Here is a 15,450-nt window from a genome sequence, read left to right as displayed (position 1 = left end):
AACAGCACTTTTTCCTAGCATGTATGTATACATCTTAAATTAGAGGGTAATTCTTTCCCCCAGAAGCTCCTCCTCTCCTGCTAGACTTCCCTTTTAGCCTCATTCATTGTTTAAGTTCCACCACAACCAATCCCTAAATCAGCAAGGGAAATAGATACCACATTTGGTATGGATATGGTATGCTACGGTAACTGGAGGAGTGAACATTCGTTCCGTGGGGCAGGGGAGGGAGTTCCTCTCTCCTGAGTTTGTGGAAGGCCCGATGCTCGGATTAATTCCAGCACAGCCGACAAGGAAGGAGTGGTGAGGAAAGGTGTGGCACACCTAGCTAACGATGTCTGCCACCTTTGCCAGGGCATTTTGACTATACTTCTGTCATAGTGTTAATATTATTAGGCCTTCTCTTATCATTATCTGTGAGCTTATTTTATCTCTTCGGTAGATTCCAGATTCCTTAAGGATGGGGACTCACCATTTTTATCAGGACATGGAATAGTGCTTTGCCCTAAAAGGTGATGAATAAATATTTACTAAATTGATTAGAATTGGCCTATGCCAATTGATTAAAAGCTTTCCTACTTTTTTATTGACTCTGAATTCTTTAAAATCAAGTTATTTGTTTGAATATCAACACCCTCCCAGTAAAGTTTTGTTTATTCATTCCAGAAAATGATTAAGGGGCCTTAATCATAAAGGTATTGGAATAAAGCTACTGTGGGTACTGTGTAATATAAACCCTAAAAAGACTGTTTACAATTCTGTTTGGGTGTAGGAGGAAAAAAGGATTCAAATATAAATATAAGTGGGAAAGAAAACTTGTATTGAGTCCATTTTATGCATCTGTTAACATTTTGAAGGCTATACAGTAGAATTGATCATCTTAAAGATTATGAAGTGAAAGAAATGACTTGTATATAAAATCACTGTGATTCTCTATTTAAAGCTCCATTTCATAGAAGTTTTCTTAGGAAAACTACCTCAATAATTTACAATTCAGTACATTATTATACGTACCACATAATTTCATCAAAAAATCACTTTCAGTAGAATGAGATAGATCACAAGACCAGAGTTTGGTTACTAATGTGGTGTGAAGTGTAAAACCAGCGTTCCAAGTTTTAATTTGTTTTGTAATAGAAATATTTCTCAAAATCTTATCTTTTTTAATGTAAAGAATTCTTCGTATAAACTTCCCTTCTTTGGGTTCAGGTTCAGTGACTATACGTGTCCATAATTTTTCACGTTATCAACTATTACAACTACAGTATAAACTTCTGTTTTTTAAAAGATTTGAGATGGTGTAATTTTAATTTTCTCCAAAAAGAAGTATAGTCCTCATTTGCATGCAGAATGGTCAACTTGTAGGTGTAAATGAGCAGTTCCTATCTTATTCAAGAAGAGCCATTTATTATATCTTCTTTCAAGTGACATGAAATTTTAAGTTTAATTCAACACAAAGACATGAATGGTTTTTCAAACATTTTATTGTTTGCTAATGGTACTTTTCAGTTACAGAATTTGCTAAGCGATGGTAGGAACAAATCGTTCGTTGTGTTCTTGTGTCGTTCTGAAAGCAACTGGAATACCTGTTCTCATTTTCTGATCTTTCAATCCTGGAGAAAAAAAAAAGCAAAAAGAGCAAGTAAAACAATTGACAAATATTCCTAGTGAGTATCACGTACAGTCACACATACGGCTTCAGTTTCGCCAAAACAATATTACAGCCATTGAAGTTGAACTCTATAATTTTCAAACTTTCTTTGTTATCTCATTGTCTTTAGATACGAGGTGTCCAGGCTGGAGGCCCCTGCCTTCAGAACACTTAGAACTATTATTCAAGAATAAAATAACAATCGCTGCATTTGGTCGAGTACTTTCTGCATGCCTGGCGCTGAGCTCATCACTTTATTTTATTTTCCGTAAGACAACTCTAAGAAGCTATCACTATTTATATTCTAATTTTATTTTATTATTCTTTTTAACATCTTTATTGGCACATAATTGCTTTACAATGGTGTGTTAGTTTCTGCTGTATAACAAAGTGAATCAGTTATACATATATCCCCATGTCTCCTCCCTCCTGAGTCTCCCTCCCCCCCACCCTCCCTATCCCACCCCTCCAGGTGGACACAGAGCACCGAGCTGATCTCCCTTTGCTATGCGGCTGCTTCCCACTAGCTATCTATTTTACGTTTGGTAGTGTATATATGTCCATGCCTCTCTCTCACTTCGTCCCAGCTTACCCTTCCCCCTCCCCGTGTCCTCAGGTCCATTCTCTACGTCTGCGTCTTTATTCCTGTCCTGCCCCTGGTTCTTCAGAACCTTTATTTTTTTTTTAGATTCCATATATATGTGTTAGCATACGATATTTGTTTTTCTCTTTCTGACTTACTTCATTCTGTATGACAGACTCTAGGTCCATCCACCTCACTACAAATAACTCAATTTTGTTTCTTTTTATGGCTGAGTAATATTCCATTGTATATATGTGCCACATCTGCTTTATCCATTCATCTGTCGATGGACACTTAGGTTGCTTCCATGTCCTGGCTATTGTAAATCGTGCTGCAATGAACATTGTGGTACATGTCTCTTTTTGAATTATGGTTTTCTCAGGGAATATGCCCAGTAGTGGGATTGCTGGGTCGTATGGTAGTTCTATTTTTAGTTTTTTAAGGAACCTCCATGCTGTTCTCCATAGTGGCTGTGTCAATTTACATTCCCACCAACAGTGCAAGAGGGTTCCCTTTTCTCCACACCCTCTCCAGCATTTATTGTTATACTCTAATTTTACATGGGAATTTTAAAGAGTTCAAACTACCTACCCGAAGTCACCTTTCCATAAATAGCTCTGGCAAGGTTTATAAAGTTCACGGCCTTAACTATTAATAAAGAGATAAATAAATGCATTTTCTGTACAAAAAGGGAACATGTGCCTTAGAGTAGAATAATCCACTATTGGCACCAGCTTATTTGGGATACAGTCAATTTTCAAATATGCTCTGTATTCTCCACAAATAGGCCCATAATTTTGAAGCCATATATAACATATAATTTTATTGGAAAACTATGGTATTTGTTCTTAGACAGAGGCTTGAAAATTATCTGATTTAGTTGCTTTCTCTCATTTTAAAGAAGGGAAAACACCCATAAATTTGAAGTGACTTGTGCAATACCATCTCCTCTTTGGGTGCAAAGCCGGAACAGGAGCCCAGATATCCTGGCTTCCCATCCAGGTCATTTCTACCTCACTGCTCACTTTCTCAGTAGAAGATCATCGATAGCATTTATAACTTGGAATTACATTTGAATTCATACATGCAGTAGAATTATATAATCTCATATACACAGAAGTAAGGATTTATATATACGGATAAGGGTCACTTATTTTATTGACTATTTCCCACTCATTTGGAAGAGCTTTCTGTAATGAAAGGATATTTTGTGCTTAACTGTGAAGACTTCTTGCTAAAAGCTTAATCTGTAGAATCCCAGCACTGAAAAAGGAATCTAGCAATGTGTCTAGTTTAGCCTCCTCCAGGTTGGATTAAAAACCACTTTAGACAAGTAATTTTCTTTTAGGTTCTTAAAGAGATTTCCCACCTACCCGTTCAAATATTTGCATCCTCTCACTGTCAAAAATTACCCTTTTTAAAAATCTTCAGTGCAATTCTAGCCTATTCTTGATGGTCAAACCTTTGAAAGGTAAGGAGAACTAATATTCCCTTATAGTGTTGTCCTTAAAATTAACAGGTTTCAATAATATATATTCTGGTAGGAATTCAAAGTAATTATAGAATTTAAACCCACCGTGAAAGCTACGGTCTTAATTACTAAGCCATGTAGATAAACGCATTTATAGTAGAGACTTACAGTACAGGCTTGGACTCACAGAATCATCAAAGTGTTGCTACTGAAACTCTAGGCCTTGGATTGTGTGGGAATTGAGAACTCTGGGGGCTAGTCTCGCTTTACCGTTTTCATAGGTGTTGCAGCGACTTCAGGGTGTACTCACCACTTCCTCCCGCTTGGTCTTGTCTGTTGCGGGCCAAGCCTCCAGAGGCAGGTCAGGAAGCATGGGGGGCAGGGGCTGCACGGGGAACATCGGAGGCAGAGGCGGCTGGGGCAGCAGGGGCGGGTGAGGCTGTGGCTGGACGGGCTGCTGGGCGGGCACAGGGAGGTGTGGCTGGTGGGGCTGGCTTGGAGTCATGGAGTGCTGGCCAGGAACTGGCATCATGGTTTGCTGGGGGACCACGGGCTGCTGGGCTGGCACCATGGGGAAGTGGTGATGAGGCTGCAGGGCAGCCTGCTGGGATACCACGGGAATGATTTGGTGGCGCAGCCAGCCACCCATGGGTTCGTAACCGTAGGACGGGTACTGGTGAGAGACAGAGAGTCGGGTTTACCGTCGGCTCCATTGACATCTGTCGCCTACAAATTGTCACTTGCCATTGGCACTTGCCATCTGCTTCTACAAGGATTAAATTATGAGCCACTGCGGCTCCTGACCTTTGACACCCCCTGCAAGAAGTTCGGGGTGGAGATCAGGAATGAGCCACTCTGTGCTCTGGGAAAAACTGGCAGAACAGGTCTTCAGATGGTTAGCTGTCTTCAGGAGACATTTTTATGAGTCCAGTTCTTCAGTCTCCTCACATCTAGAAAAGCACTAAAATCCTTCATGTCTGCTCCTCACGACTAGCAGCCTTCAGCAAACACTGTGCTCGATTGCGTGTACTCCGCCTTCACCAGAATCACATATATACTGACCTTCCCCACTACTTCTTTGGAGCAGTTTCTCAGAGCCCTTTGAAATGTGTCTCCTGGGCTATAGTTCTCACCTTGTCCCAAATAAAAATTAACTCACAGCACTCACGTTCTGCATTTTTTTTCAGTCAACACTTCCAGCTGGAGAAGTAGCAATGTTTTCTTGGTCATTGTGACAATATTAACACTTATTCATTTTTCCCTGTGCAAGAATTTCTAACTGTGTATATAGATGTGACAGTTTACAACTAGATTTCCCATTAGTGTCTATATGTGGCATAGATACGTTACCTCACTTAAAAGGGGATTGAAATGCATGCTTGATATTTTAAGGGAATAAAGAACAACAAAAAAAATCTACGTACTGGGTGTCTTATTACGTTCTGGTACCACTTCAGAGGGGTAAGCACCTTAGGAGAAAGAGACATTAGAATACATTTGTTTTAATTTAGTTACATGAAACACACACTCACTGATGCAGTCCCGTCGATACGGACAACCTGAAAATATGCTCTATGGAGGAAAGAATAAGGTAAACGTTTGTCAGGTGCTTCCTGCGTGTGAGGCTCTACCTTACATCCATGACACACATTTTTCATGTTTTCCCACATACTCTGAGGCAAGTAGCTTCACCCTCACTTTCACAGACAAGGTCACGGAGAGTTAAAGAGGTACATGAGCTCGACAGAGGTTACAAAAGTAGTAAGTCTGTTTAATTCCCCGGCACCTGCTGTTCTTTGCAAGAGAAAAACAAAATGGAAAATTAATGTCATATAACATTAATTATATACTGTTTTGATTTGATGTCACAATGAAAAAGATAAAGGAGGCAGAAACACTGTCCCTCATCCTAGAAACACAGGTTTTCAGGTCAAATATGTCAACCTTTTAAGGTTTAACAGAAAATCTTGCCTCAAAGTTTTTTTGACACTTTTCCTCAGTTTGTATGAGTAAACAAACTCATGGATTGTCATTTGAATCTATGAAAGAAGGAAGAGTTTCCTTCCTTTCTAAACATTATGTATTCAGTTCACGTCAGGCCCGGGGACTCCTTCGTGTACAACACTTGATATCAATACAACGAACAATTCTTAACCTTGTTCAAGTTATACTTAACAGAGCACCTTTTATATTGCTAAATTACTTTGCTCCCCCAATAACATTTTGAAGTGTGGGTATTATTCTTATTTCCCTTTTCCAGATGAGGAAACTAAAGTTCCAGAGAGAGAAAATGATTTGCCCAAGGTCACATGCTTAGTATGGGGTTGAGGAGAGCCTCACACCCGATTTCTAGAAATCTCATGCTTTCCATTGCTCTACAGAATGTCTCACAGACCGCTCGGTCGCTAATATTTCAGTAAAGACAAATGAGGGAGATGCATAGAATATGAACATCTTAGAAGCAGGAGTTTTCCAGCTGGAAAGGATCTTATATAACATCTTACCTGATTCCCCATGTTTTACAGGCTGGGATAGAACAAAGCTGTTCAGCCACAGTTCATTTCTGCCCAACTATGCAGTCCCCCTGAGTGGTAGTTCAGGATGGATAAATTTTATAGCCATGTAAGAGGAGAAACTGAGTCAGAGAGGCCAGGTAGGAGTGTTCTGGGGCAATGCAGGCTTGAGGTGACCCATCAGGGCTTAAACCAGGAAGCTGGTAGTGAGAACTGAAAAAGTGGGACTGAGAAGCGTCTTGAATGAAGAATCAACACACTATTCTTTACAGAGCCCGGGGCATTGTTAACTCGAACAATGGTCAAAGTTAGTAAAGAGAAAAATTACCTCATAGCTGAAGTTGACATAACCAGTGTGCCCAGGATGAGCTGGTAGCTTTTATAGGGAGGGGGAAAGGAGGAGAAAAAGAATGAGGGAGAGGGAGAGAAAGAAGGAGAGAGAAAGAGAGAGAGAGAGAGAGAGCGAGGAGAGAGAGAGAGAGGAAGAGATTAAGTCAATATGCAATTTTCACATTAAGACAGACTGAAGCTACTTTTTAAAAATCTATATAGTGCAGAATATATTTGAGGTCTACTTTTAGTTTGAACATGTACGCTGTGTAGGAGAGGAGCCCTCTTATTTTCAAAAGGTCCAGAACAACTAAATGACCTGGGGGCAGAAACCAGCACACATTTATCCTCCAGTGACCCCTCCATCCATGTTGTCAATGAATCCTACTCTATCCTACTCTATCATTTCATTTCTTGATGCAACTGTCGACTAAAAATATATTCACAGTCTGAAAGTTGAGAGTTCTGTTGTACTCGGCAGAAATTTTTAGGACTTCAAGCCCAGGAGACAGCATCTCAAGTAACCCTGAGAAAACTGCTCCAGGGAGGCAAGGGGGGAGCCAGGATATATAGAAGTTTTGCAACAAAGGGCAGGTAGTCCGAACGTTGAAAGATTATTGTTAATTAACGAAAACCAGACATCTCAAGTTAAGGAATTTAGCACTCTTCTATGTATGGGAAGATGGAAGAGTCTGGGCTCACTGAAATGCTCCCTTTGATAGGCACCTCAGCTATCTGGGGCCAGTATCCTGTGTTTTCATATCCTGAGTTTCCTCAGGGCTCACCGCGGGGAGTGGCTGCAGCGTGATGGCTGCTAGATGGCAGGTATTCTTCCCTTCCTGAGTTCCCTCGGGGCTCACCAGCTCACCGTGGCGGTGGCTGCAGTCCCTGAGGATCGTGACATCCTTTGTTTACTGGTATGGCAGGCAATATTCCATTTCTCAACACTCACTCCATGTTGGGAAGAATGACATGTTTCTCTTACACATTTACAAAACACCAGCAAGAAGAGGATTGTCTCACAAACCTTCCCTTATAGATGAGGAGGTGGATAGGTGCTTAAGTACCAACGAGATTACTCATAATTGGCGTGCGAGGTGAATAGCACATCAACAACAACAAAAACGACTAAGTGTGAATTATCGATGAACGTGAAAACAAGATGGGTGTGGTAAAGTGGAGACATTATAAGTCCCATGGAAAATGAAAGAGTTGATTTGTGAAGTTTTGGCCGATTCTTTTCATTATTCTGTCATCTTTTTATTATTCTGTCAATGTTTCTATGGCAGAAAAATTTTAAAGCTTAAAATAAAGAACAACCTGAATAATTATCTAAACCAGGACTCTCTGTCTTTTCAAAAGTGGAGGCCAAGTGATTGATGCCCGCATTGTGGAATTCTGGTTGGCCCTGGAGTGTGGGAGAGGGAGAGGAGAGGGAATCGTGCAGATCATCCCCCCTCAGGCAGCGAGTTGATTAAGGCTCTATTCTCTTGAAATGCTCATATTTCATACGAGGATTTATTCCTCTCATCTGAATGTGAATTATTTTAGTTTTAGTTAACTGCCTTTCCTCTGTCTTCTTGATAGAAGCCCTCAGAGAATAGGGGTGTTGAACTGAGGAGTGGAAAAGGGACTGAATTCGTAATGCAGGGGCCCTCAGGGGACTAGGAATTGCCACAGTGTAGGATTTCAGGAAGGCAGAGCACAGAACCTTGGTCTTATGGGTGAGAGAGGAAGAGAGGAAGTAGATATTCAAGCTTTGCTGGCTTCTGGTTGTATCAACTGCTCTTTAGGCCACCGAAAAGCAGATGGATCCTGCCTTGCCTGCATGTGACCTAACCTCTTCTGTGTCTGTGGTTAGAGAGAATTGGTCAGACTTCCTGGTCCTTGGTACATTTGAATGTAAAATATATCCATATGTATTGAGCATAGGTTGGATTCCAGACAACCACACGGAAGTCATGTGCTTAACAGGTGCCCCCAAAAGGATGAGGCCTCTCAGAACGGGGAGGTGGGTCAAGAAAGGAATTCCTAACACAAAATCTTACCCTCTGAAGGACAACGGCAGTGGAGTTTGGAGAGCACGAAAATATTTGGATCTTGTGAGAAATTGGGTTTTAGAGAAAACTGACATTTTTGTAATATTGGCCTAAGGCCGATTAAGTACTTTCTCTGGCGGCCTTTCAAGGGTCCCTTCCAAAAGTTTCCTCCATCTAGAGATGGGTGATGTTATTTACAATCCGAGTGTTCCATCAGAATCTCCTGGTCCCACCCCAGCTGTACTGAATCAGAATCTTTGGCATCTGGGGATCCATTTTTTTTTAATTACAAGTTCTTCATAGTGTTTCTTAAACACAGAGGCATTTGAGGATATCTGATCTTGTACTGTTTTAAACCCTAACGTTTACCAACTGTGGGGCAGACTTTTACTTCCAAGCTTGTGAAATTGGACATTGACTTATGAAGGGGGTGTTTTACTCACGGGCATACATTGACTTATGAAGGGGGTGTTTTACTCACGGGCATAGAGAAGACTGCTCCCAGGAGGCAGGCAAACAAAATCCAGGTCCCCATTTCTTGATGGCCCTGAAATATAAGTCAACACCCACTTTTCTTATCTCTTCTCAAGTATGGCAGTAATTAATGCTTCATAAAACCCACATAACCCATATTAGTCTGTTGCTAGTAAAAAGGATAGGACCATTCCTTGTGAGGTTACTTCATTCCTATATGATTTCCAGTTCTGAACCCATTTTATTGTTTCTGGGATTACAGTGGTAATAAAGATGCTTTTCATTTAGGTTGAGAGCTGAACAAGTTGTAGGAACATAAATGACCTATCATTACACGACTTTGCATGCCATTTTCCTATACCTATATAGCCTGTAGAGTCATAGAAGCTAAACGTAGCTTATAATTAATGATTAAAAGAATAGAGTTGGCTCTAAAAGTTGAGGAGATCATCAGGGTGCACAGTATCTGATACTTTTAGAACCAGGAAGCACAGAAATGTTTTTTGGTACCGTCCACCTGAGCACTGCTTCTGTTAAAAACAAAGACCAATCATCTGAGGAAACAGAATAAGGAAGGAGTGGAATTTAGTTTCAGGTGTTCTGACCCATAGGACTTCAGGCAAGACCCTCAGGTGACATATCCCTGAGCTCCAGATGTGGAGCAAAAGATGTGGTTGAATGGAAGGGAGAGGACAGTGCTAATATTCTGTGATTATTCCATGGATTTTGAATGCCTTTTATTTGAAAGATTCCATATTTAGTTAATGACATCTTCCTTTTGTTTGACACGGCACTGTAATTATTCTGCAAATAAGACCCTTGGAACATGAAGCAAAATAAGCCATCCTGAAATACATTGCTTTGTGGTGTAAATTATTGACTAAGTTTGAGAAGTATCAGAAGAAAGGCCTTAAATTTTGCACAGGAAGTGAATATCAAGTGTAATCATGCTGGCTATGAGAAGTCCACTGACATCTTTACCTCCTAAATCTGTTTTTTAAAATTTGAATTAATGAAGGAAGTCATTCAGTTGATGGTTCTATTTGATGGAATCAAATGAGATGTTTTTCCAAGAAATGGATCACAGCCTGTGAAAAATTATTTTTACCTTAATTGATAAGTAATTAAAATAAATATTTTGCTGTGAAATTTGGCCCCGAGAAGTGCTTCGGGATTCTGGACCTAAAATTTAAAGAAATATAGACAAACATTTTGCTCCATTAGAAAGTAATATAATTCATTTAAGTAATCAGAGCCTAATTGGCATCTTTTGAACATGAAATGCAGAAAGAGAATAAGTATGATAGAAAGGATACCAAGTTATGAATAAAATCCACATACCTTTGAATGTGCGTACTCAGATTAAGTTTCTGTCTGAAACTCAGGGATGCTGCTTGATCCTTTAGATTTCTTCCAACTAAGAGCTCATTATATACCATTCATGGCATCTAGAACAGCCAATCAGGTTTCTGAAAGGAAAATGTGTTGAGTATCTAAAAATCCCTGCATCATGACTTTTAGAAGCTGTGATCAAATGTAAGGCTGTATGTTGTGATCAGTGCATACAGAGTCTTTCATTAGAGGCAATGATAGGTTTACCAGGCAAAAAATGTCATCAGGCTGTCTTTAAGTCAGCAAATTAGTTGACTGTACATGCTGCTATATTCAAATTTACTGTTAATAAGTGGCTATGTCATTGTCTGTCCCCTGGTTCTAACAAACAACGTTGTTCTTTACCAAAAAAATGTTAGATGGTTGAGTTTCTGAAGTGTAATCAAAGTGTAGGGTTCCCTGGCCCTCAGAACAGGATAAATTGATTCAAATCCCCATTCTGGTAAAATCCGAAAGCTCTTTCCAATAATTCTCTGAGGGATTATAATTTCAGGATCACCAGTGCTCTGTTTTCTACTTGCATTGAAGGTATTTTCTCATTCCCTGTGATTATTCCTTTATCACCATTCTGGTGTCCACGGAAAGAGGATAAAGTCCCTTCTCCTTGGCCCCATCCTGCACCCCGTCTGCCATCCAAGCACCCATGCACTCAGGGTTATCACAGTAACCAAACTTTTAGTCATGATCTGAAAGACAAGGCAGGGAACATATCACATACCACACCACACACTTAAAAATGTATTTTGATTCCTGCAAACAAATGTGTATCACAGGAAGCATTGCCCTGGCTCCCACACCCCACATAGCAGCTCAGCCTCTCTCAGTATGATGACCCTTCTTAGCCTGCATCCTTCTGGCACAACCCCACATTCTCTAGTAAGCAAGTCCGAATTCTACTCTCTCTTTTTTTTTTTGAGTCTCCTTACTGTCCCTTTTGTTGTCTTGTCCCCATGTTCTCAGCAGCCTCTCCTTTGCCCGAACAACAAACCAAAACCCTGCTCTCTCTGAGAGGACCTCCGATCTAGCTATTAAATTCTTTGACACTTCTACCTTAGTACAGCATATGGATTTTTTATTTTATTCTAAAATATGATCAATTAAAAAGCAAAATTTGTGACCAGTGATAAGAGGTAGCTGATGAGTAATGTATCAATATTAGGTCAATAGAAGAAATACTCATTACATACCCAGATACTGTTGGCAGTATAGCCAGAACTTTTTGACTATTTAAGTAATATTTTGAAAGTTTGTTCGTGTACATATATTCTTTCATTGATGCTCCACATTGGCTGAATTAAATTCAAGGAGAAAATATCCATGGAAGGCAATGTAGTATTATTAAGAGCTGGAGATCAGAATTATGTGGGTCCTGAACCCAGCTTCCCCGAGGGTTTAGGGACCATTGACAAGATCCTAAGTCTATCTGAGCCTCAGTTTTCTCATCAGTAAAATGAAGGTAATTATAGAACCTACCTAAGAGGATTTGTGTGAAAACTACACGAGAGACATCTCTGGGGGGAATGGAAAATCATCACCTTCCCCAACCCCATCACTTGGCACACGGTTAATGTTTAAAAAATGCTAACAAATAAGATTCTAAGATGATCTCTGAGGATGAGTTAGTAGGGAATGAATAGCCATCGTGAGGAAAGTAAGGTAGACCTTTCGATCAGAGAGAGAGAGAAGTTACGAAAAAGGAAGTGGGAGTTTATGACATGCAAAGTGTATGAATGAAAGGGAACATAGAATATGGTCCTAAAATCCAATTGTGTCCATAGTTTGCATTTATTTATGCGTATATTTATTGTATATCAAAGGCAAGAAGGATTCCTTTTGAATGAACTTGCAAAATGGATTTTAGGAGAAATGCTGTCCGCTTACTTGGAGGGAGAAGAGGTTGGGGGGTGCGCAGCAAGGAGGTAAGGGAGAGTAGGAGGGAGAGGAAGGAAAATGTAGATCATATTATATGCTTTTGCAATCCTTTGCCCTATTTTATTTAACTACATATATTGAAGTGCCTGAAAAAATTAAGGACAAGTCGTTGGTGAACTAATAGTGGTGTTGCGGTTTTACAAAATTCTTCTCATTACTTTGCCTTACCTTTCGACAATGAGAGAGAGTCATATATTTGGCCACAAGGATCAACGAAATGATCATTTGTTATGGCATTAATTTCTCTGGTCCTTTGGATAGTGTGAGTCATTGCCAATTCACTATGGGCAGTTGTTCAGTGTGACGGCAAATGCAATAGAAATTTTGGGGTTCTTTCTATTTATTTCCCCCCACTGCATATCCGGAGTCACAAGGTACTAAAATATGGATCTCTGTGCTTGAAATCTCTTGTAGGTTCCACATATAGAATTTAAAAGTTAGTCAATGTTTTGGGGGGAAAAATTCAATTGAAAATTTTTTCCTATAAGCTATGGTTTCATTTATGAGTAAGTTGACTTCATAAAACAGAATTTACTAGATTGACTACCTATTTTGTTGTGTAGAGGCTATAACATTTCCAAAGTATTTGTGTTCTTGTTTTTCTTACTCTTTGACCTCAAATATTTTCTTTTTTTTTTAATCAGTATTTTAAAAATGGATCACAAGAATAAAATATTTTCCTCTATGGCAGTATCTCTGGAATATCTGTGGCAGAATGACCCCAGAATGTGTCTTTATTCACTTATGCATTCATTTCAAATACATATGTTGAATACTTATGAACCTAAGACCATTTGTGTTACTTAGGAGACAAACACATGCATGGTTTTATTGCTGTTTCCAAAAGCTTTTCTCCAAAATGACGAGTGAAGAAATGCCCTTATGAATTATAGGTTCCCATTCTTGCTTAATGGGAAGAAGGAAGGTCCAAGAAAGGGTTATAAAAATATTACATTCAGACACCTTCTGGCCCAGAAACAGCTGCTCTAACTCTCTCCTGATTCCTGTAGGATCAAGCAGGGCTGCAAAACATGCAATTCATGTGGAAGGACCTCAGGCTGGGATTTTGGCACAAATCAGGAACCAGATGGTCCCTGCCTGCCAGTGGTCAGAGATGAGGAAAGCATGGGTTAATTCCAGGCAGCTAGAATCTAACCTACTGCTGTAACACCTCCTTGCTGTGTCCCAATCAACTGCTTTTGATAAAGAGAAGCCATGGTAGTCAAGAGCCAAAGCACCCTTGAGCTCTGAGAGGAAGCATATTTTAAATGTCTTCACCTCCTGCAATGCCTGGCCTCAGACAAAAAGTAGGCACTCAACAACAACAGATTCTATACATATAGAAAATTTTTGTGTGGTGCTTTATAATTTTTTAGTAAGTTCTTTTGCCCATTTTTTTTGGTAGTAGTTTTATTCTTTTTCTTGACTTACAGCCCATCACATTTTGCTGTTCTCACGTTGCTTATGCTAGCAACTTCTCCCCTTCTAATCTGCTTCTGATTTACAGTGCGCTGGAAAATCACGTGCCCAAACTTGTTAGAAGTATGTGTGGACTGTAAGTAAAGGGATGCTCTGAGCAGAGGTAGCCTGGGAGGCTCACTTTTGAGAAAAGCTCAAAAATTCCAGTCTTGTGGCCTTGGTTTTCGAACGCTGAGAGGATGTTTTGTTTTGTTTTGGGCTTTTCCCCCTTTGCTCAACTTCCTGGTTTTCAGCAGTGGTCGAGATATGTGGGTGATCTTTGAATAATTGAGGTGATATGAGTTCCAGGAGCCTTTCTTATCATCTCTAGGAGCTCAACTCTTGAATCTTCTTTTAAAGCAGGTCTACGACTATCTAGTGTTCTGGAAAAATTTTATGAGTAGGTTTTCTTAAGTAGCTGGAACCAAAGTCAGCTTTTAAATGTTTCTTCTGTAGACATTTACTTAGAAGAAAATATCATTCTCCAAGATGGTTGTTTTGTTTGTTTTGCTGGAGTGGAATTGTACCCTCTTCTGAGCTCAGGGACACCACAACCAATTGATTCCGATAAACACACTGACGTCCCTTTGCAACCTTTAGAAGTCAGGTATTGTGTCTTATACTTCCTTGGGAGCTCTTTGGTACCTAGAAAAATCTCTTCTACAAAGTAGGTGCTGGATAAATGTGCCAAGTAATTGATGAAAATATAGAGAAGTTATCCATGACATAATGAAAATATTAAAAATGTCCTTGATCTATGTGGAATTTCCCTAGACAAAGAGATCTTGCAGTGATTTAGATGGGCCTTTTAAACAGCTAAGATGGGTAACAGCATTGCTGTCAATTGCTCCTTTGGACTTTCGTACAAATAGCCTCTGATAAGGACCTAAAAAGGGAGATGCTGTAAAAGGTTTAGAATCTATTAGCACAACATCGTTACTACATTTGGCTCTCACCTGTTAGTTCAAATTGTAATATATTACAAGCAAATATACTATAATAGACATAATTGATTTTTCCCTTATTTGGGACTGAGTTTATTTGCTTAATATAATAAAGTTTTTTTTATTACTATTAGCTTCTTAGGCTTCAGCCCAAGGTGTAATTTGAAAAGAATAATAACAAACAAAAACCTCTCTCACCCACATTCACGTACTTTATTGATTGCAAACCATCAGTACATATTCCAGAATATGCCGGAATTAACTATGTTTTATGGCTGGTCGTTTGAAGATATGGGAAAAAAAAAAGAGGAATCTTCTACTGGCTAACATTTAATAAGTGAGTAGACTTGGAATAAAAAGCGTAAGAAAAGCAGTAATGGAGGTAAGGGACCAGAAAGAAGAAAGGCACATATAAGAAGAGGAAATGCACTGTGATGGTATTCAAGATGGTGATCAAAGCAAGCCGCAAGAGTTCTGAAAAGAAAAAAGGAAACATTATTGAAGCAGTAGGAGATAAAACAGCTACGCAGTAAAGGGAGGTGGTCCTAGGGTCATAAGCTCTGAACATATCCCTTAAAGGCCAAAACTGTGATCTAACTTAAACAGCCATTATCGAGCCCTTAGTGTGTGCCTAGCACAGTCATTGGTGCTGGAGTACAAAGA

At 39.6% G+C, this 15,450-nt stretch overlaps 2 protein-coding genes across 5 annotated transcripts in view; one reads left to right on the top strand and one right to left on the bottom strand.

The window, feature by feature from the left end:
* ARHGAP6 (Rho GTPase activating protein 6) overlaps nucleotides 1-15,450 on the top strand; it is a 488,732-nt gene that overhangs the window by 341,293 nt on the left and 131,989 nt on the right. The window lies entirely within an intron of this gene.
* Nucleotides 4,001-9,122, bottom strand: AMELX (amelogenin X-linked). The gene is made up of 6 exons (XM_032619183.1): nucleotides 9,069-9,122; nucleotides 6,547-6,594; nucleotides 6,479-6,482; nucleotides 5,238-5,275; nucleotides 5,130-5,174; nucleotides 4,001-4,378 (listed from the first exon to the last, which is right to left on the bottom strand). The coding sequence occupies exons 1-6, from the start codon at nucleotides 9,120-9,122 to the stop codon at nucleotides 4,001-4,003; spliced, it is 567 nt and encodes a 188-aa protein (XP_032475074.1).

The sequence above is a fragment of the Phocoena sinus genome, chromosome X (genome assembly GCF_008692025.1).
Source record: "Phocoena sinus isolate mPhoSin1 chromosome X, mPhoSin1.pri, whole genome shotgun sequence".
NCBI classification, from domain to species: Eukaryota; Metazoa; Chordata; class Mammalia; order Artiodactyla; family Phocoenidae; genus Phocoena; species Phocoena sinus.
Note: the sequence above shows the minus strand (reverse complement) of the source record. Positions and strands in the feature narration are given on the sequence as shown.

Bases quoted from the DNA above. Each gene is read 5' to 3' on its own strand.
- AMELX (XM_032619183.1), bottom strand. From the start codon at position 9,122: ATGGGGACCTGGATTTTGTTTGCCTGCCTCCTGGGAGCAGTCTTCTCT. The intron at 6,595-9,068 runs GTGAGTAAAACA...TCCCTATAAAAG, and splicing joins GAGCAGTCTTCTCTATGCCC to CTACCAGCTCATCCTGGGCA. The intron at 5,175-5,237 runs GTGAGTGTGTGT...CTTTCTCCTAAG, and splicing joins GTATCGACGGGACTGCATCA to GTGCTTACCCCTCTGAAGTG.